This window comes from Ctenocephalides felis, unplaced genomic scaffold (genome assembly GCF_003426905.1).
Source record: "Ctenocephalides felis isolate EL2017-DRISC unplaced genomic scaffold, ASM342690v1 CF-g0.4_SCAFFOLD_01886, whole genome shotgun sequence".
In the NCBI taxonomy this organism is placed as follows: Eukaryota; Metazoa; Arthropoda; class Insecta; order Siphonaptera; family Pulicidae; genus Ctenocephalides; species Ctenocephalides felis.
This window is the reverse complement of record NW_020538040.1, coordinates 171789211-171812379: the sequence shown is the minus strand read 5'-3', so window position 1 is coordinate 171812379 and position 23169 is coordinate 171789211. Positions and strand designations below refer to the sequence as shown.

At 30.2% G+C, this 23169-nt stretch overlaps 2 protein-coding genes across 2 annotated transcripts in view; one reads left to right on the top strand and one right to left on the bottom strand.

Moving 5' to 3' along the window:
• LOC113376267 (serine/arginine repetitive matrix protein 1-like) overlaps positions 1-16529 on the top strand; it is a 19307-nt gene extending 2778 nt beyond the window's left edge. The window contains exons 2-11 of the mRNA XM_026616175.1: positions 722-899; positions 964-1094; positions 1192-1273; positions 1377-1443; positions 1954-2145; positions 3965-4129; positions 7063-7305; positions 9658-9873; positions 13631-13777; positions 16153-16529. Coding sequence (XP_026471960.1) covers positions 722-899; positions 964-1094; positions 1192-1273; positions 1377-1443; positions 1954-2145; positions 3965-4129; positions 7063-7305; positions 9658-9873; positions 13631-13777; positions 16153-16304 — 1573 coding nt within the window. The 3' untranslated portion in view covers positions 16305-16529. The remainder of the gene's footprint in view (positions 1-721; positions 900-963; positions 1095-1191; positions 1274-1376; positions 1444-1953; positions 2146-3964; positions 4130-7062; positions 7306-9657; positions 9874-13630; positions 13778-16152) is intronic.
• A 4179-nt stretch (positions 16530-20708) lies between these two features.
• LOC113376786 (ras-related C3 botulinum toxin substrate 1-like) lies at positions 20709-22127 on the bottom strand. Its single transcript, XM_026616842.1, has 5 exons — positions 21948-22127; positions 21725-21840; positions 21393-21542; positions 21121-21203; positions 20709-21028 (listed from the first exon to the last, which is right to left on the bottom strand). Exons 2-5 carry the CDS (start codon positions 21838-21840, stop codon positions 20790-20792), a joined length of 588 nt encoding a protein of 195 aa, XP_026472627.1. The 5' UTR covers positions 21948-22127; the 3' UTR covers positions 20709-20789.
• Between the last annotated feature and the right edge of the window lie 1042 nt (positions 22128-23169).

The window sequence follows — 23169 nt, the reverse complement described above, 5'->3', positions numbered from 1 at the left end:
TTCAGAACTAATTTTAAAAAAATAGCACTTGTTCGTTTGCTTTCAAAATTTTTGTTAATTTACCTATAATCCGGGATCTAAATCCGGGCAAACATTGCTTTTAGAAAACACCCGAGACACAAGGTGGAAATCCGGGACTGTCCCGGCAAAACCGCGACGTATGGTCACCTTACTACTAAACCGTCCACCCACAACGAGATACTACAAATTTTCCAATCACTGTCAATGAAAATGTATTTGAAAATTAATAATTGTACTTCTAAAGAACTACGAATTATAATTACAAATTAGAATTCATATGATTCTAACTATATCAAAGGATGTCGCCTATAAGCGACACCCTACACACAGGTTGCGAATGACCAGTCACCTAATACCTAATTTTGATGAAACGTTTGTTTGCTATATATTTTCTCCATCATATTTTAAATAATTTCCATACATATCCAAAAATAATTTTTGGAGCTAATATAATATTTTGCTCTTAGAAGTAACTATTATCTTCTCATAGAGAAAAAATACAACTGTGGTCCTACATGTATTTTTCACTACATGTTTATATATGAACGTCATTTTTTATATATACTCGCCAAAAGATTTACTTAATGTCTATATAGGGTAGTTGTAAATATATTGTTGAATAAAAAAAAATAATTTTTAAAAAATCATTTCATATTCTCTATTCAAATATAAATCATTTTTCATAAAACTATACTTACAGGAAAGAAACTAAAATAGAACACACAGAAGAACTTAGGCCAATATCTCAATTAGATTACATGCATTCGCCTAAGAAAGAAGTTCACATAGAAAAGCACGCAGTGGTAGAGACGTCTACGCCAGCAGATGCTTGGTACAAAGAAGTGTTAGAATTACGCAAAAAAGCGGGAGAATATAAGGTATGATATTAAAATTTTATCATTTTTCAATAATGATTTTTTTTATTATCTAATATTTCATTAGAGCCGCGGTTGGGGTACTGAATTAAGTATAGATCAAGTAGCTGATATATCGAATAAACAAATTGAGCTTTGGGAACAAGTATCGCGGCGTAGTTCCTTATCTGCACTGTCGCTTGCTTCTACTAGCCATAGGTAAATAGACCACTATTTCATGAATAATTTTATTAATTAATATAATAAATTCAAATAATAAATATAAATAAGTTTTAATTTTAACCTTTATCAATAGGTCAATAACGAAAGAGGAGAAAGATAAAGAAAATAATAAGAAAACTTCACCGACGAAGGCTGCCTTCATAAAAACACCGCGGGTTCCTGGATCCGCAAAACCAGTGCTCGATAATAAAGTGAGATAATTTACATATCTTCAACCAGTTATGAAAAAAATTAACTAATAAAAATGTATTTTTTCAGATGTTAGACAATGCTAGATTTAGAAAGGAGACAATTCGTCATCACCTTGAGAGAACTACAGGAATAGGTAAAAAAAAATTATTGATAACAAAAAAAAAAAAAAAAAAAAAAACAACTGGCCATCGGTGGCGATATCGGTTAGAGCGTGGGCTAGCACCACTAGACCCAGGTTCGCTGGTTCGATTCCCGCTACCGCCAAGCCTGACATCAGCAACTTTGATGTCAAATTTCCACTTGGGGTTATAGATCACAATATAATTCCAAGTGGAAATCGTCCTTCGTGGACATAGTTGCATCATACAATCATATGCACACTATTGATGTAGAGATGTAAGAGCTAATATATAAAACCCCACTCATAGGAGAACGGTGAACCGATGGGTTGCCTCTCATATCAATACCTTAGGTCATAAGTCATACACAAAAACAGCTTATAGAACATTAATAAAAGTAAGAGTTCTGATTGAAAAAAAAATGATAACAAAATAAAAAAATAACACTTAAGATGTTTTCGTAGTTTAGTCCAGGGAGTAGTATTGGTTTAAGCATCAGTTTTCATTGATTTTTTTATAATTAGATTGTTCTGAGGAAGGGGCACTATTGCCATCTCCAACTCTAGAGAAGCTAGTGCCGGTAACGCCAAGAAGTGAAGAGCACTACAGCCCAAAACGTTGCAGCCCTCAAAAGGGCAGCCCGCAGAAGAGCAGCCCCAAGAAAGGTAGCCCACAAAAAAGTAGTCCGCAGAAATCTAAAAGCAGTCCGAGATCTGGTGAGATTAACCACGCGTATCATCTACTGTGTCCGTGTTGTTAAAACTGTGTTTTTTATTTTTGTACAATGAATGCAACATTTTTTATTCTAGACTTTCTGAAATCTGATTCATTGTGTATAAAATCGATGCATGTAAGTGAACAGAATTAATTATTAACTTCCCGTAGGGCAAGTTATAGTAATCGCAAAAAAATCGAAAATGAAAATTTTTATAGATCTTTACGTGTCAAAACCTTCTGAACATTTTGGAAAATTTTGGAAAATGAAAAAAAAATGGATGTATGTGTGTGTGTATGTGTGTGTGTGTGAGCGTGTATGCATGTATGTGCGGATACAAATTTTCGTCGACGATTTCGGGAACACGGATCAACCGATTTGAATAATTTAAAAAACATTCGATTCGTATTGATAAGGAGACGTGCTGATTAGTTTTTGGCGGTGGCAGGTCTAGCCGTTCCGAAGATACGGAGCAAAAAGTGCCGAAAACGGTAACTCAGTTTTTAAAAGAACGGAGCGTCCGATTTGAATAATTTAAAAAACATTTTATTTGTATTGAACTGTAGTTTATTGTAGAGAACTGTTCAAATTTTTGGAAAGGCAGTTCCAACGACTTTGGAGATATGGCGGAAAAAGTAATAAAATGAGCCAATTGGCGGTCAAAAATGAACAATAGACATATGCACATCAAATTATCAGATATTTTATAGACATTTTAACAATAAGTAAAAATTTTGTTGACATTCCTATGGGTTCCGTAGCACTGTTTACGGGTTGACGGAGACGCGGCGCGTACGCGCTTTTATATTTCATCTTTATGCAGTTAAAGCAGTACGATTGCTTTGAAAAAAGTTCAGAATTTCCAAAATATTTCAAAATAAATGATTTAAGATAGAATGATTTAAAATGGTTCGAAATTCTATTAAAAGTTTCAAATCATTGATCAACTTTTATTGATTATTATTATTGATTATTTTTAATTACTCAAATTTTGAATTGCGGTACGGGAAGTTCCAGCAATTTACCTTAATTGCTTAAAGACAGAATTCCACTTACAGCTAGTTATATCTAAATATTCACGGTCAATAAGCGATCGTGGTTGTATTTCCAAAAAACATTATTAATATAGGTTGCATTTTTATTTTATAACACAGACACACTTGCGCGTGGTTTCTACTGGAAACCGAACACTTATAATCGATACATGGCATGAACAGTTTTATATTTAGCAAACACATATTAATTTAAAATTTTATTATGTTTGCACATTTTAATATTCGTTTTTACACAGCTTTTACTTTTTATTACTTGTAGTCATTTTATTAGAAGTACAGAACAATATGATGATTTGATGTAAAAGAAACTTAGAAAAGAAATTTCGACTTAGAACAAACAATTTTGGTCTAGAATATGTATCAATTTCATTATTGTGTCTAAACAGGAACAAATTTTACCGAATGACGCAAGAAAAATATAAAGAAAATAATTTTCAGAACAATACTTATATATGGCATTGGTCAAAATTTTCATCTGACCATGCTATTTTTTACGAAGTTTGCACAATATGAATAACATTGTCTATAACACTTAGGGGCCATTCAAGTATTACGTAAGCACTATGGGGGGCGGGGGGATTATTGATTTGCTTATTTTGCTTATTTTTGGGTAAGAAATTTGCTTAATTTTGCTGACAAAAGGGAGGGGGGGGGGAAATAATTGTAATAAATCTGCTTACGTAATACTTGAACGATCCCTTATCGAAAGGGAATTTTATTTTAATGAAAATGTATTATATAATTAACTTTTTTTTTAATTAATAGGCCGTTCGCACTCGGTGGGTCCGGGAGTAATCCAAAGTGAAAATTTATCGCCAAAACGAACCCCACGACCAGGAAGCACGGTGACCGCCACAACCGCCTCGGCGGCCGCCAAACAGAAGAAAAGCCCGACAATGGCAGTATCTGCTGAACGTAGACCAAGACCTAGTGAGTTTTTGTACAACAAGTATGGTTTAAATAATGATTATATTCTGGTGTTTCTACAAAATCGTGATAGATTCTTTTCATTTTTGAAAGTTACAATTATTTGGGAACCGCCAATTTTGCTAAGGAAATGGCTATGAAAACGATTTCAAGTGTCGTTGCGCGAATTTGAATTATATATCATTTCATTAATGATTTTCACATCATTTTAGCTCATTAGTTTACGTACGTTATGGAAGAAGGGTATTAGTTTAAATTTTTCAAATAGTTCATATGAAAATGATATAAATAAATTTAAGTTCTATAATAGTCCAAGATGTAAAAACAATTGGTATGAACTACATTTCACAATACCCGTTTTAGCGATTTAAATAAATTTTTAAACTTTTGATTTTTTTACTCCCTTGACTGAAGCACATAAACATAATTATATTATACTTTATAATAGAATTTGGCGGTTATAATAGTAACTTGATTATATTAATACGTAATTTTTTCTGCGAAAAATGCTAATCTTTAAATGAAATCATACAACGGTGGCAGTCTAGTTGAATTAAATATATTTTTGAAAATTTTATATATATTCAGTAGTTTGTGTTAAAGGTGGTCAAAATATTTATTATTTAGATTATATATGAAATTCAAATACGCCGTAAAGCACTTTTATATTTATTTCTTAATATAGACATTTCATGTTCTTTCCGTAGCATCGAAAAATTGATGTACACTAGTACTAGTACGAAATCATTTACCAACTCACATTAGATAACATCGACCTATAGATATTTTCTCTTTCAATAATTGTTCTATGGAATAGGATTTGTTAGAATAGAATATGATTGTCATATTAGCATGTCACAAACTAGTATAAAAAAACTTGGTGACTGGAGCATGCTAGTTGTGATACCCCCTTCATGCTAATTTCGTCAATTAAACTATTAATTGTCCAAGTAATAATAATTGGTGCATCACCGGATCATCAATGTTCTTCTTGGCAAAATTTATTTTATATATTCGATTATTTGTCGTGAATTTAATGATAATATAAAAATTAAGTAGATTGTGGAGGTTGAGCTTCATTCAGTACATTTCCTTCACTTAAAATAATTTTTATTATATTATTTATACTTGGACGTTTATCGAAATTGTTCTTGCGATGTATTAGCTTAGAAAATCAATCTATTCTGAATGATTTTTATTCGTCATAATGCATGCGACTATTTGCCCATAAATCGCCCAATTAATGTTGAATATGAGTTAAACGTTTAGAAACATTTCATTATATCATAATATCGAGATAAAGGTGAGTTGAAATATTTACTACAGATCAATAAATTTTCGACTTTTATCATTTCAACATTCTGATCAAACTGGAAAAGTTTCAACCTCCACTCTACTCTCTAATTCAGTTTAACAATAATATAAAGACTATCCTAAACCAACCACAAAACATAAGTTCATTAGACGTTGAAACAATTCCTTAAAACACTTATTATGGGAAACAATCATACAAGATAAAAATAAGTATCTTACAGGCGATATAGTCCAGTCATTTGGTCGTTTTGCCGGTACAGTACTCCCGGAATTCTGAAAATTGGTAATCTTATAGAGTTCGAGGTGCTCTTTACGAAAATCAACTTTGCCACCTCAACTTTGAACGGCAAGTTGCCGCCATATTAAAAAAATGGCGTCAAAAAACAGCTTTTTTAAAATATCTCCTTTCTGGCTCTTTCTACGATAAAAGTATCTATGTACGAATTAAACTAGAGAAAATTTCCTACAATTCTTTAGAAAACCGTTTTTTTGTAAAGTTGATAGTTTGAGAGTACGGCCGCCTCAAAGTCTTTGCTGCTCTCGCCGTAGTATCAAATCTCTCCACATATGACAGCACTTCGAACTTGACCACATTCTCTCTAACAATTAATATTTTCAATGTTAAATTAAGCGAATAAGATCTAGAAATAAAATAATTCAAATATTTTTCTGTTTTTTGCTGATTTTTTAACGCTTCAAACTACTTGAAGCTATAAGGTGCTACTCAAGCTATAAGTATACTTATAGCTACTTTGCCATTGAAGTGTTAATAAAGTAGCAAAAAAAAAACGAAAAATATTTGAATTATTTTATTTCTAGATCTTATTCGCTTAATTTAACTTTGAAAATATTAAATATTAGAGAGAATGTGGTCATGTTCGAAGTGCTGTCAGATGTGGAGAGATTTGATACCACGGCGAGAGCAGCAAAGACTTCGAGGCGGCCGTACTCTCAAACTATCAATTTTACAAAAAAAACGGTTTTCTGAAGAATTGTAAGAAATTTTCTCTAGTTTAATTCGTACATAGATACTTTTATCGCAGAATCAGCCAGAAAGGAGATATTTTTAAAAAGCTGTTGTTTGACGCAATTTGCCGTTCAAATTTGAGGTCGCAAAGTTGATTTTCGTAAAGAGCGCCTCGAAATCTATAAAATTACCAATTTTCAGAATTCCCGGAGTACTGTACCGGAAACAGCCTTTTTTTGCACCAAATTACTGGACTAATAGTAGAAGTAATTGTACTAACAGTAACAGCTTTTTAATTCATAGTAAAATATAGGTAATTTTTATGCTTCAAATATTTTTCAGCCTTAACATTTATTTGCTTTTGCTTAACTATAATATTTATAACAAATAATAAAGTACTACATTATTTAGATTTTAACTGGTTATAGTTTTTATGAAGTAACCCAACAATATACATAATAAGAATATCACTCAATTGGCAAATATATCAAAACACTATAATGTGGCATTTGAAAAGTTCTTCGTTTACAGTAACTGGAAACGAATCACAATTAAACACGATCAAAAATTTCAAATTAATCAATCAATCATTCAACGTCGACTCATACATTGTTTAATCCATAATCAATATTAATTTAGATTTCCGGTTTTCTAGCCTCCCTATCCACCACTGTCCCGTCCCGTTCTAAAAGTAGTTCGGTGCCCCCGAAACCTCACTCATCATCCTCAACCGTCGTTAATCGAAACGCGGAAGCGCAGCAACAATCACGAACAAAAACGCCGTCGTCGGCAAAACAAGCGCCGACGCCGACGCCGAAATCGGCGCCTGCAGCCGGCCCTGTTGCCACGGGCCCCGTAAGCACCAAAATTGGCGAGGACAAAACGCCAAAACTTGAAAGTAAGTATAACACCCCAAGCACGTCAACCACCAAAACCACCAATCACCATCGAAGACAAGCAAAACATCCCTTCCTCTCATCTTGTGGTTACTTATATGTGGTTCGAAATAGATATTGTGGCTCTAAGCTAAATTTACTTAATTTTTCTCGTAAAACACTGAAAAACTTCAGAACTTTTTTGTCAATATTTTAGGACAGCCTTCAGTTATTTCGAACCGTATGTGGTTGTTGACAAATTATTCCAAGAGTTTTGTGTCCTAAATATTCAAAAGTTACTTACTTAAAGTGACGACGTTTTTTCTATCTATGTTTTAAAAGGATGTATGTAAGTATTTTTGGCTATGTTCGTTACTAAAAAATCTTTCATTTACTAGATGTCGTATGCAATGTGTCATTCTCTGGATGTTTAATATGTGATATTCTTATTATAAAAGCATGTTTCTATCCTTCTTCTTAAATTTCTTAATCTTTCTGCTATCTAACTTACTACCAATAAGTAAACGAAGGTTCAAACTCACGTTTGAATATTTTTACAGACAAGATCTAATTGTCTGAACAATTATATTATGTTTATTTTTATGTGTATTGGAATGCAATAATTGGAATGTAAGTATATTTTTCAAATCGAATAATAAGTAATTCAAACACAAGTACATAGTCATTTTAATTAATGACAAACAAGCAAAATATTTACACGCAAAATTCTTATATAGATGCTTCTATAATGAATAAGCATTATTACACGTAAAAAACTTATATATATATATATATATATATATATATATATATATATATATATGTATGTATATTAGGGTAGTCCTTAATATAAATATTTTCGAATTTCCTTGCTCCCAAGGGCTCAAATGGTTCTGGTCTTTTAGATAGAGCGCAATTCAATCAAAGTTTTGTATGGAAATAGAATGAAAAAACTTCCAAAAATTTTGCAGAGCGTCGAATTTTAATAAAAAATGACGAATTTTCACTTTTAATTCATTTGTCGCTAAGTTATACCTAAAAAATTTATTTTAAATTTTCAAAATTTTTTCCATGCTATTTCCATACGGAGTTTGATGGAATTGCGCATTATCTAAAAGTTAATATTAAGTGCTAAAACTTTCAGAGAATTGTTTTTTATGAATTTGGAACCATTTGAGCCTTTGGGAGCAAGGAAATCCGAAAATGTCCATATTAAGGACCACCCTAATGTACATACATATATATATATATATATATATATATATATACACACATACATGTTTCAATATTTAATTTAATTGATACCAAGTTACGGATTCTACAACTTTAATATAATAGTAAAAATATTTAATTTGAATTAGCATGCATGAATATATTTAATTATATATACGTTCCTTCCTACGTGCCTTTTAAACATGGATTTGTTCAATAGAACATATAACAAAATATGCTTTATTAGCACGTTAAGGTCTGGATCCTATTTTAGGAATAAAACTGTTAAAAGGCTGTAAGCCAATTTTGAAATTCAAAAAATTAAACATGGATGTTTATACAAACGAATTAAAATTTGTATACGAAAACATTTGCTAACAAAGCAATTTGCATGGGTGTTATGAAGTATTAGTATTTAAAAAAAAACTGAAATGTTTCTTCTTCACAAACGAGGTGTTTGTGTGGCACTACTTTGGCACTAACCATATTTTAAATTTTACTATGTAGAACAAATGCTACGCATATATTATACTAAACGCATGTTTTATTTTTATATAATATTTATTTTGTACACAATTTAAATAGTATATGAATCAATCTCAATGTTGGAGGTTTGAGCTTAATTTTCATCGTTTTAATTTTTATATATCTCAAATTCTGTTTCTTTAAGATACAAAAATATATGTAGTAACCACCATAGAAACTATATGTATTTTATTAAAAATAATTTAATCACTAGATTCATTAATTACTATATATATATTCAATATATGATATATGTTATATATCATATCATATATATATGTTATATATCATATCATATACTCGTTTTCATTATATTTTGTAGAAAGCTATAGGGATAGTGCAAGTAGTAATTATTAGCAAATATTTAGAATAATTTGTCTAGAAGTTACGTTATACACCGAAAATGTTTAGTGTTTCAACTATCAATTTAACTATCAATTTGTCGTTAATTACAATGTATATAAATTATTCCGAATATGTTCATATTACCATCAGTAATCGTTGTTAGCGTTATCATTAGGGCAAATGGACTTGCACCATGCCTGTTGGACGTCAAATGTCTACAAACAGTTGTAGCAAAATCGAAAAAGCTGAAACAGTTCGATATTTTCATCATAATAATTACTATTCGTTTCTAGTTGAAGACGATGGATCAGTAGAACGCGATGCTGCCTCGGTATCTTCGAGTGCTGGCAGCGCGTTGACCCCCAGAGAGCAAATTGTCAAGTCACCTCCGGAACCAACGCGGGTTAAATCACCGGAACAAATTATAATGCGATCGCCCGATCCTGTGAATTGGACGGTGCCGCTGGATACAGGAAAGACTTTTACAGTCACGCAGAATGTACGAGAAGGTGAAATAGAAAACTCTTCAAAACTAAAATCTTACTCAACTCTACATTCCAAGTACAAGTCTAAAAAACGAGTCAATCAAATCGTACCAAAATATACCAAACATTATTTGCAAGCATTGACATAGATATTATTGTATCTAAGTATAATCGAATTCTTCTTATATTTCCCATGTGATCATTAAGGGGTTACACCACTGTAGCAACCAAAAAAAAAACGTATATTTTAAACTTTCCGTAGGGTAAGTTATAGTAATCGCAACTAGCTGTAAGTGGAATTCTGTCTTAAGGCAATTAAGGCATCGTGCCTTAAGGCAAATTGCTGGAACTTCCCGTACCAAAAATTATTGTTTTTTTAAAAACGATTAACATTTTTGAAAAAAATTTACTTTGAAAAAATAAGATTTTTGAGAAACTATAAATTGGACAAAAAATTACTTTTTTTTGAAAAAAAAGTTTTTTTTTTAATTTTTTTTTTTTGAAAAAAAAAATTTTTTCTTTATTTTGACATATTGTGGAAGATCTGAACTTTTTTTTCAAAGCAATCGTACTGCTTTAACTGCATAGGGACAAAATATAAAGCGCGTAAGCGCCGCTTCGCTGTCTAACGCATAAGCATTGGTACGGAACTCATAGGAATGTTAACAAAATGTATACTTATTGTTAAAATCTCTATAAAATATCTGATAATTTGATGTGCATATGTCTAATGATCATTTTTGACCGCTAGATGGCTCATTTTTTTACTTTTTCCTCCATATCTCCGAAACCGCTAGACCTACCTTCATGAAAATTTCATCGATTTTTCATCTTGTCAATACAAGTGAAACGTTTTTTGAATTATTCAAATCGGACGCTCCGTTCTCTTAAAAACTGAGTTACCGTTTTCGGCACTTTTTGCCCCGTATCTTCGGAACGGCTAGACCTGTCTTCGCCAAAAACTAATCAGCACGTCTCCTTATCAATACGAATCGAATGTTTTTTAAATTATTCAAATCGGTTGATCCGTGTTCCCGAAATCGTCGACGAAAATTTGTATCCGCACATACATACACACACGTACATACACACACACACACACACACACACACACACATACATCCATTTTTTCTAAGGTATGCCAAAATGTTCAGAAACCTCTGAAACGTAAAGATATATAAAAATTTTCATTTTCGATTTTTTTGCGATTACTATAACTTACCCTACGGGAAGTTAAAAAAATCGAAAATGAAAATTTTTATATATCTTTACGTTTCAAAACTTTCTGAACATTTTGGCATATCTTAGAAAAAATGGATGTATGTGTGTGTGTATGTGTGTGTGCGTGTATGTGTATGTGTTTGGATACGAATTTTCGTCGACGATTTCGGGAACACGGATGAAGCGATTTGAATAATTCAAAAAACATTCGATTCGTATTGATAAAGAGACGTGCTGATTAGTTTTTGGTGAAGGCAGGTCTAGCCGTTCCGAAGATATGAGGCAAAAAGTGTCAAAAACGGTAACTCTGTTTTTAAGAGAACGGAGCGTCCAATTTAATAATTCAAAAAACATTTTACTTATATTAACCGGATAAAGAACTGATCAAATTTTCATGAAGGCAGGTCTAGCGGTTTCGGAGATCTAGTAAAAAAAAAGTAAAATAAAATGCCATCTGACGGTCAAAAATGATCATTAGACATATGCACATCAAATTATCAGATATTTTATAGAGATTTTAACAAGAAGTATAAATTTTGTTTACATTCCTATGGGTTCCGTACCAATGCTTTCCGGTAGTGGGCGGCGCGGCGCTTACGAGCTTCGATATTTCGTCTCTATGCAGTTAAAGCAGTACGATTGCTTTGAAAAAAAGTTCAGAATTTCCAAAATATTTCAAAATACACTTTTCTTCAAAAAGTATTTTTTTCAAAAAAAAGTAAAATTTTGTCAAAAATGTATAGTTTCTCAAAAATCTAATTTTTCAGAGTAAATTTTTTTCAAAAATGTTAATCTTTTAAAAAAAAAATAATTTTTGGTACGGGAAAGTTCCAGCAAATTCCCTTAAGGCACGATGCCATGCGCCCCACTAGTTTTACTATTAATCTGATATCCCATCAACATACAGATGCCCTTTTATTTTTATTTTCTTCTTTTGATTTTATATCAGAGCGTCCTACTTTTGGCGCATCCGTCAAAGACCGTTCGACATGTTTAAGCCGTTTATAATCTACTTTAAGACAAAAATTACTTGTTTAGATGCCAATATTAATCTCCAAAACTATTATCATTTATAAAATATTGATTAGACCATCGTTGAAACTGACCCCAGCAATATCAGCCGCAATATGGTCGATGCTTATATGTTTTTTGCTCTGCACTGATCATCTATTGGTTAAAAATGCCTTTGCAGTTTATTTATAGAATATTAATAGTTAATAATAACATATAATAATATATTCAAAAACATACATGTTGTCATTTTGCTTTATAATGTTTTTAACTTCCCGTAGGGTAAGTTATAGTAATCGCAAAAAAATCGAAAATGAAAATTTTTATATATCTTTACGTTTCAGAGATTTCTGAATATTTTGGCATACCTTAGAAAAAATGGATGTATGTGTGTGTGTGTGTGTGTGTGTGTGTGTGTGTGTGTGTGTGTGTGTGTGTGTGTGTGTGTGTGTGTGTGTGTGTGCGTGTGTGTATGTATGTGCGGATACAAATTTTCGTCGACGATTTCGGGAACACGGATCAACCGATTTGAATAATTCAAAAAACATTCGATTCGTATTGATAAGGAGACGTGCTGATTAGTTTTTGGCGAAGGCAGGTCTAGCCGTTCCGGAGATACGGGGCAAAAAGTGCCGAAAACGGTAACTCAGTTTTTAAGAGAACGGAGCGTCCGATTTTAATAATTCAAAAAACATTTTACTTGTATTGACAAGATGAAGAATTGATCAAATTTTCATAAAGGCAGGTCTAGCGGTTTCGGAGATATAACGAAAAAAGTAAAAAAAATGTCATTTGGCGGTCAAAAATGATCATTAGACATATGCACATCAAATTTTCAGATATTTTATAGAGATTTTAACAATAAGTATAAATTTTGTTTATTTTCCTATGGGTTCCGTATCAATGTTTACCCGTTAGACAGCGACGCCGCGCTTACGCGCTTTATATTTCGTCTCTATGCAGTTAAAGCAGTACGATTGCTCTGAGAAACAAGTTCAGATCTTCCAAAATATGTCAAAATAAAGAAAACATTTAAAAAAAAAAATTAAAAAAAAATTTTTTTTTTTAATTTTTTTTAAAAAAATTTTTTTTTCAAAAAAAAGTAATGTTTTGTCCAATTTATAGTTTCTCAAAAATCTTATTTTTTCGAAGTAGATTTTTTTCAATTTTTCAATTTTAATCGTTTTTAAAAAAAAAAATAATTTTTGGTACGGGAAGTTCCAGCAATTTGCCTTAAGGCACGATGCCCTAATTGCCTTAAGACAGAATTCCACTTACAGCTAGTTTGTTAATGTATTTGAGCGGTGTCGGTTCGAAGCAGCCCGACGCGCGTGGAAAAAGCTCATATTTACAAGTAAAAAAAAAGTTTTAGGTATGAAATATTTTCCTCATATTCTAAAAGGTTCAATATATATTTTAAGCCTAAATTTTTTTTTTTGGTTTTTCGAAAACTTTACAGTGGTGTAACCCCTTAAAGCAACCAAAAAATAGGTACATGTATGTAAAATGAAAAGCCTTTTCTAAATGATTAATCGTTATTACTTCTTAGGAGGCGATGCAGTGAGCACGCCAACACCACGTCCTCAAAGCGAAATAAAGGCTCGTAGCCCCCGAGATCTGCCGCCCAGCGCCCCCCAATCGGCTACGTCTTCGCACAGGGACGAACTAGTTAATGGCAACTCAACGGACAACCGAGGTGGGTGGCCCTACTGAAGCTGCTTGCTAATAGCATCGATCGTTTAGTTTTTTCATATTTTTTAACAATGCAAAAATACATTGCCGCTTGAACAGCGATGGCATTCATGTAACCAGTATGTTTCTACGATGGTAGTGTCTGAAATGTTAAGTTCCTATAAGATACAAATCCATTCGATGTTTCCATCGACGTCATCAACATATACTCATTTTTTTGTTATAAATGTTTTCCAACTTTTTATATGTCACATTAGGACCATTTCTAATAATTATCCTTCAGTCATCAGCTGACTTTCGCTTATCAGAATATCCGGGGCAAATATAATGTTTTATACTTATTTTTTTGAACATACGTAATTTGTTGAACTGGCCATACAACACGACCAGTCTTAGATGATCAAATATCATTATCTAGTTATAAACCAATCGTAAAATTACCCAAACTGTTTTTCTCAGCTCTGATACGATTTTGAAGTGCCGATATTAAATCCGATTGATTTGAAAGATTTAACTCAAAACAAAATACAAAAACTGTTGAATATAATATCCAAGATAAAAATTTGACGTTACCATTTTTTAGAAAATATTTGGTTTATTTAAAAATATAGATATTTATAACAAATGATACAGGGAGAAAATAAAAGCGCTTTGTAATCATATTATTATTTGTTTTTTTTTTTGGTTACGATCGAATTATCCTTATACGATCAATCGCAGAAATTAATTTCTTCGTAAGCCAAGTCTGAGATTCAGCAAAAATCAAATACCGTACACGTGATCGCGTTTTTTTTTAAGCTATAAAAATTTTGTTTTAAGTATTTTATAAGATTTTCAGTTATACCTAAGTTCATAGGATTAGTTTATTATTTTTATACACAGTCTGTAAGACGTATTGATATAGTTAATATAGAATTTTTGCCCGATAGATAAACTTCAGAAATAATGAAATTTCTTTCGTACGATCTAAGTGGACATAAATGTTGCACTAGCTGACACCCTATTTATAATGTAGAGAAATAGCGTTCCTTTGCAGTTGAATTTGTGAGGAAATAAATATACATTAATAAAAATATGTCTATTTATAATGATAACAATAGTTTTAATAATTATGAATCTATTCGAAATTGAAAATTATCTTTATATAAAAAGTTAAACATTTGATAGTTTATAATCATAAATGAACGTTCTAATTGTTTGCTTGAATGTTTAGATAAGAACCGAAATGAAACGGAAGTTATTTCAAAATTTCAAATTCGAAGTAAAAATACTACATTCAGAATCATCAAATCTGAATATGTAATTATTTTCTGAGAATGATTATGAGAACCGACAGCGTTGTCGAATTTTACTTTATACAATTTCCACACTTTTCACCAACAATGATTATGAAATGGACAACATTAAGTATAAATTATAAATCTGATTGATATCCTCGATCAGTTAAATTTCCAAAATCTTCATCAACCATATCGACTACCATAAATGAGATTTTCTTTTCCGTTACATTGCGGTTCTATTCCATTTCTATTTTTATATCTTCATGCTTAATTTTAATATGATAAGTTATTGTTCAATGTTTAAGCTAGGTATAAATTCATAAAAATATTGCCCACATCAATTTATATGTTGAAATAATTGGTATACATTTTTTTATAATTTATTAAATGTAAATAAAATACTTTTTATTTAATAAAAATATTATACTATATGTTTTTTATTTGTTCAAATTTAAATTGCCTACCAAACCATTCTCATGAAATTCTATAAAATTTATTCGACTAGTAAGAGATTTTTTCAAAATTTTAAACGCTGTGCATGTTTTTATGCTTTAGCCCAACCAAGCATGCATTTTCAAACCTTTTGTTAATTATTTTTGGCATATAAGTACATCATTTATTCATCCTGACAATGTTTTTCGAACGGTGTATCAGGTCTGTTGGAAACAAGTGAAGTAAATTCAAGGGAAATATATTCCGTAAATCATTCTGAGTGAAATATTGAACTTAGAAAATTGAAAATCAGAGCTATCTTGTATTAGCCACAAAAACTTATTTTACACATACACAATGACCACGTATGAATATGGACGTACTTTTCGGATTCCTCTATTTGATTCATCTTTTAGGCCGAAATTTAAAAAATCTTTGGTATTGTATTAAAAACTCCAAAACGGCTATTGTTTATCAGGACAGTAATAAGCCAAAATGAATAGATCACTTTCAAAATTTTTGATTTGAAGGTAACAGGTAAATTGATGGTAAGAGCAAAAACTTGATCACTTGACGAAAAACACTGAGCCTCCAGCATGTTACCAAAGGTGTGTAGAATAAACAGCATAAACATTTTAATGAGAAAAGTTTATTAATAAATAATTAGGTGATACAGCACCAGTTACAGCAAAACCAGATGCTGTGGAGAGCGTGGTGTCACCAGGCACTGGACGTTCTCTTGCATCTGAAGTGTTGGAAAAAGCAAGAACGCGTTTTGACAAATTCTGGGGAAAGGATTCCAAAGACGACGATGTTTAAGCAACTAGCGACTAGATTCAAGCCCATTATTTTTTATAATAAGTTTTATTAGATAGGCATTGAATTTACTAAACCGTAAACGGTTTACGTTAATATATTCTTGACTGGTATTTCTGGGCCCCTTGGGTTAAACTAAATAAATTTGAAATGTTATAACATAATCATGTTTTTATGAAGGTATAAATTGTAATCAGAATGTATTTATACTGTGCTGGTCGGAAAGTTGGGTGACTACGACATTCGAATTGAAATTGTTCACACATTATATTTAATTGGAAGATTTTATTAAACAATATAATTATTAAAAATATATACCCCATATTTATATACTATATGTAAGGCATTTAAATTAGGATGTATTGTCCTCTCCCTTATTTAACATTCATCAATATGAAAAATTCACTTTTTTATATACTTTTATTTATTAACAAAATTTTTAATTTTATTTATTAATTATTAGACTTTTATTTTCAAACAAAATATCATCCTTTGCCGGTAAACGACATGCCAAATTGGCACAGTATAAATTATAATAAATCTGGAACAGCTATACCATCACTGATCGTAGTTTGATGCGCAAAAATTATATTTATATATATAAATTAAATTATTCCATTATTTTGATAACGTTCGATAACAGGGTTAATGAATAATTATATTTTATTAGATAAAATATTATTACGAATTAAAAAACAAATATATTGTAACCACGTAATACAAAATCAATATTAGTATTGTAAAAGTAAATCTTGCTGTTTTGTGTGAGCGACTTTGTGTAATATCCTAATTTCTTAAAAAAAAAATCGCACTCAATTACCGATGGGGCCCCATTTGCACATATGTTTATGCAGACTTTAATGTCAGGCAAAATACAATACAATGGTTATTTTCTAACTTCTCCACAATTACTGTCATCATTGGAATGCCTTTATTAGTAATATAGCTAGTTATAATAATAAAAAATAATTATTATTACAAAATCAATAGATAATAAGTTTGTAACACCCAGTATCCACTTCATAGAAATCCAGTAGATAGAAATTTTGTAGATAATGTTTATAATTAATAACCTATGCAGCTAGGAAAATATTCAGTTCCAAAGGCCTAGGTGGAGTGCGTGCAGAAGTATGTGGGGCTCATCCAGTGTCAGTTCATATGCGATAATAATAGTAGTTATTTGGACTTTTTCGAATGGTAAAAGTTCTGATGGTATATCCTAGTTAACCCTTTCGTTACCGGAGAGATACTGCTGTACGGGCCAGCAAACCGTTCAGTAGCGCTACTGAACGAATCAGGCACATCAACATATTTTGAGATTTATCAATCATTTATATTTAGAAATTAAAAATTGCGCTTCTGAAGAATTACAATAACAAATTAGAATTCTCAATCATATCACTCGGAGTGATATATCGCGATGCAAGGGTTGACCATCATAATCTTGGATGTCGCCCATAAGCGACGCTCGTCGCGACAGGGTTAAGACAATGAAGAACGTTAACTTTTGATAAACATTTATATCCAGATTATTGATAAACGAGATAAATTATCAGAAATTTTATTATTAGGAAATAACCAATGTAAGGAGTTCATACCAGTTCATTCTAAATGATTTTGTTTATATGAATTTGTGTACATTTACAATGCACATTTTATCCAAGATAACTTTAAAGTTTCCGTAGCATACGCCAAAATTAATTCGAACCAACATAGTTAAATGCTATAAATAGAAAAATTAAATTTTTCTAAGCATTTTTGTTTTTGAAAAGGAAATTATTTCAATGTTTATTAATTAAAACTCTTGTTAAATTATACTCATCAAATCAGGTTAAAATGCATTAGAACTATACGAAAATACTTCGTCTTAAATAAAAATAGTCCAAATATAATAAATTACAATAAATTTGTTTTAAAAAAATAACGCAATAAAAGTTCATATATCATATGAAACAATTAAAATTGCACAAAGCTGTATACACGAAGATGTTGCAAGTTTTTCCTTATTAGAAAAATCGCATAAATTGAAATATAAATTAAAAGCAAATACATTGCTAAAAGTTCAACAATCAACATTTATAATCAATAGTCAATATTTCTGACACGTTTAACGCAACCGTAGATTCGTATGACGAAGTGAACTTAACTTTGTGAGTGAAATTTTTAAATCGTATACATTTTTCTTAATTGCATTTTAGCACAGATCGCCAATTTATTACTGCCAACCAGTCTTATCAGTATAAAATTGATAATTCAAATTAAATATCCATTTATGATAAGTTGTCAACACACATATACCAAATAGCATTGTGTAAGCGAATATTATATTAGTATAAGTAAATTTATATGAAATATTTATATTATTAGCATTACAAATTTATCATTATTAAATTTTAAATACATAAAATAATTTATTTAAATTACAAATTATCTTTTATTGGCTGCGATTTTTAAGCTGAATATTTATTTACAAGCAGACTAAATAGCTAGATTTTTAAAATAGTTGAAATATTTAATAATATTTATTACGAATATGTAGATTATATGTTTAATAAATATATTGATGCTTGTATTTAATAATTTATATATATATATATATATATATATATATATATATGTATATATTTCAAAAATTATGGTATATTATACACTAAAACGATGTTAATCATTAATTTGATAGAAAATTGTTAAAAATTGCTGGCATTTGCAACTCATATTACAATAAAAAGTATCACAATAAATCATCAAGAAGTATGTTATAAAATAAATTGTTTAAATAATATATTAAGAAATAAACTCATTTCTAACATTCTGCTTAATTTTTGTAAACCACTATAGTGGTTTGTTATGAATATATTCATATTACCAATTTACATATTTCTGTATTTTTCAATGTAATCACATAAAGTACCATCATAATATTTATTAACATTTGCAAAATTTGTTTTTACTTGTAAAATATTATAGTGTATTATAACAATAGGCCATTGCTATTTTATAATAAACGTATAAATGGATATTATATACATTAACGTTTTAGTAATTATAAATTTTTAATGAAAAATAGGAGAGACTTGTAGTAAGATGAGGATTTGCAATATAACAATATAAAAATTCAGTTAATTGGTCATTTATACAACAAATGAATAATGCTATGTAGTTCTAAATATGACAACTGAAAAATGACGTTAATATTTAAAATTCTTATCCAAGATCAGTCAAATTTAAAGTTATGTTAAGATAAATTGGGTTTGAGTTGCAAATAAACCCGATCACGTATATCATGCTGTAAGCATGTCAACGAAGATACAATTTCTTCTGAAACTTCTGGCTATGGTTTATAACATAAACCAGCTGATCAGTAAATCAAATGTCCGTATTATACAATTATTTTTGCAATTCTTAGCAATACAAGAGAGCAAGAAATGTGCACATTGGTTCTATTAATAAAAATGCTGAAGTATTTACCAAGTTATAATTTATGTGTTGTATATATCTTATATTTCTTGTAAAGTTATGTGCAATATTAACATAGGTGGTGCACCAAATGTCCAATAACATAACACAATATAAAAACAAAATCTGGAAAAGAGTAATCTGTACCGTAATTTGAACTTATTCCTTCCAAATACCCCACAACTTTTATACAAAAGATCGAACTATTTAATAAGAAGTACACAATAAGCCATAATATTTAAGATCTCAATTTTACATGAAATATATGATATTCACTTTGCCGCAAATGTTTGTTATTTACTGTTAAATATAATCTGTACTAAAAAGATAAACTTGTATTATTTAAGAAAAAATTGTTTATTTTAATGTGCATTTGGATATCGGAGAATCATGAACACATTCATCCAAAACTAAAAATTAGAGAATCATCAATTCAGTAATTTTAAGTCTTGTAGTTAGTGCTTTTGCATTCCTTCTAATTTCACTTTAGTAAGTTGAAAACAAAAACAGTACAAAGACAATATTTATGCTTTGCACACAAAAAGAATGCGCTTATAACTTGTGTTTAAAAAGTTATAATTCTTGAAACATTTTATAAAAAAAATATTAGCCGTGAGTACTCAAAAATAAAAAACCTATTCAAAAACAAAACACCATCACCCAAAAAAAAAAACAAAAAAAAGTTGCTCCCACATAATGTAATAATAGCATTTGAAATCATTTTTAGATAATAATGCTTTAAATCAGAGCTATAATAATTTAAATTCATCATAATTGGTTTGGGCATTTATCATTCACAAACTGTCATTTACTGAAAATTGTGGCACATACAAAATTATATGAAATTTAAAATATATACATAATGTATACATGATAAAAATGAACTAAATTTATAAGATAAAAATGAACTAAACTGGTAATGAAAATGCAGTGACAATTATAAACCTTATTCAATGTATAAATAATTTAGTGATAATATTTCTAGGTAGTCATTTTTTGCAGATCTCAACACTTTCATATAAAATAAAACTTTTAAAGCATTATACATTTCCTTTGACGTCTTTTCTGAGGCTCTGGTCTGAGGACGGCTCTAACAGCCTCATCAAAGACTTGTTTCAAACCTCTTTGTGTGAGAGCTGAACATTCCATATATTTTACAGCACGAACCTTATTAGCTAATTTTTGGCCTTGTTCACGTTTCATAGGTGATAAATTTTGTTCTGCTAGAGAACTTAAGGTTTCTCTATCGTCTCTTAAATCTATTTTGGTACCTAAAAACCATTTGAATGAATTCCAATAAAATTTAATTTATTAATTTAAATTATTTTTTAAATAATTTAAATTATTTCATTTGAGTACTTACCAACAAGTATTATAGGTGCATCAGGGCAGTGATGTTTTATTTCAGGATACCACTTTGAAGTGACATTTTCAAAAGATGACGGACTACAAATTTATGCACTTTTAAATGTGAAATTAAATATTTCAAGTTTAATTCTAACACTAACAATAAGCAAAAGGTGTAATAAATTATTCAAATGCTGGGTCAAGAATGAACATATTTCTTTGTCACACAGGGGATTAAAAACAAGTAAAATTAAATAACTAAAAATAAATTTGGTTAATCAAGCATACCTTGCAACACTAAAACATATGAGAAATACATCAGTTTGGGGATAAGACAGCGGCCTTAATCGATCATAATCTTCTTGTCCAGCCGTATCCCAAAGCCCCAATGAAACAGGGATTCCATCAACAACCATAGGTGCTGAATAATTGTCAAAACTAAAATGTTTAAAAACCACAAATGTAACTAAATGCATTTTTCATATTAACATGTCAATCAAGTTTGAACCTATGTCAGGATTATTAAATAGAATAGCAAAGGTTTTTATTACGATAATATAACGTTTATCATATAGATATTTCAACTATTATTTTAAAGCTACAGGAATAGTAATACTCACACTGTAGGGACATATTCTCCTGGGAAACTATCAGTTGTGTATGATATTAACATGCATGTCTTTCCCACTGTTCCGTCGCCGACGACAACACATTTTATAGGTCTACCTGAAGACATCTGAAAAAAATTGTGAATATATTATATTCGCATAAAATTGAGAAGTGTTTGACAGCTGAACATGGCAAACACAAAATAAATCATCACAATTCTTCGGTAATACGTACTATGAATTTAATGAGTTGATGTCCGAAAATACTAAAACACTACAACAATTTTTTTTCTACTAATTCATTATATGGTATATGGTACTAATAAAATTGAAACAACGTTCTCTCATTATTAAATTGCACTGATACTCATCATATATACTTCTGTTCTGCTGGGCATAAACACCTATAAACACCGTAAAGCACCCAACAAACTTCACTCTATTTCAACTGTCAACAAAATAAAAGTCTTTTATTAGGACGCGGGCGCATGAAACCATAGAGTAGTCAAAATGTCTCGATTCATAAATAAATAAGGCCCATATATAAATAAGTATTAGGCCTTTATGCAAAATGTAATCATAGATAAATGAAGTAATCGATAAAAAATTGTAACATTTTCTTTACAGACTCACTTCTAGTGAATAGTCACAAAACACACACTGATTTCGAATGATTACGTTGGTAGCGTGTTGTGTTGTGACTAACGTTTGATCCATTATGTTTATTTATCTATGATTGAAAAAACGGTTTCACCAATTTTAAAAATTCAAAAGCCGTTTGATAAATTCGTTATGGAAAGCTTTGCGAGAGAGTATCGGATAGTAAAATTCTGGTACCTTTTTAAAATTCCTCTCAAATGTAATGTAGCAAAAGTATCAGTAGGATATTTTAAAGCATTCTGCTATAATATTTATATTTGTCCAAATATTAAATTTCTTTCTAGTTGTGCAAGAATTGATACAAACAGGAATGAAGAAGTTACGACTTTGAAATTTCATGACAATAGAGAGAACCTGAACCTGAAATGAATTAAGAAGCTAAATTGTCGAATTCGAAGGACCCAGATATAGTTCGAGTTTTATGAAAATACTGGTATTTACTGTTCTTTTCACAAAGGTTTAAAATTCAATTAGTTGTCTCTCTATGAGAACTACTTAAACTAAATATTTTAGCCACAAAAGCAAGCATGCGATTAAGAATAAAATTTTGAATTCTACTTTTAATTTTGGCAGCGTATTCCTAATTTTACTCGAAAAGGATGCAAAGTTTTATTAGTGGAAACCTTTTACAATTTGTCATTTATTAGTGTCAAAGATGAAATATCATGAACTAATAAATATGCAAATACTACTATGATTATCTTATAAAGATTAAATTTATGGGTTTATTGGCAGTGATAGAGTTTTTACAATTTAGTAATTTAGTTTAGTACAATTTAGTAATAAAAGAATCTATG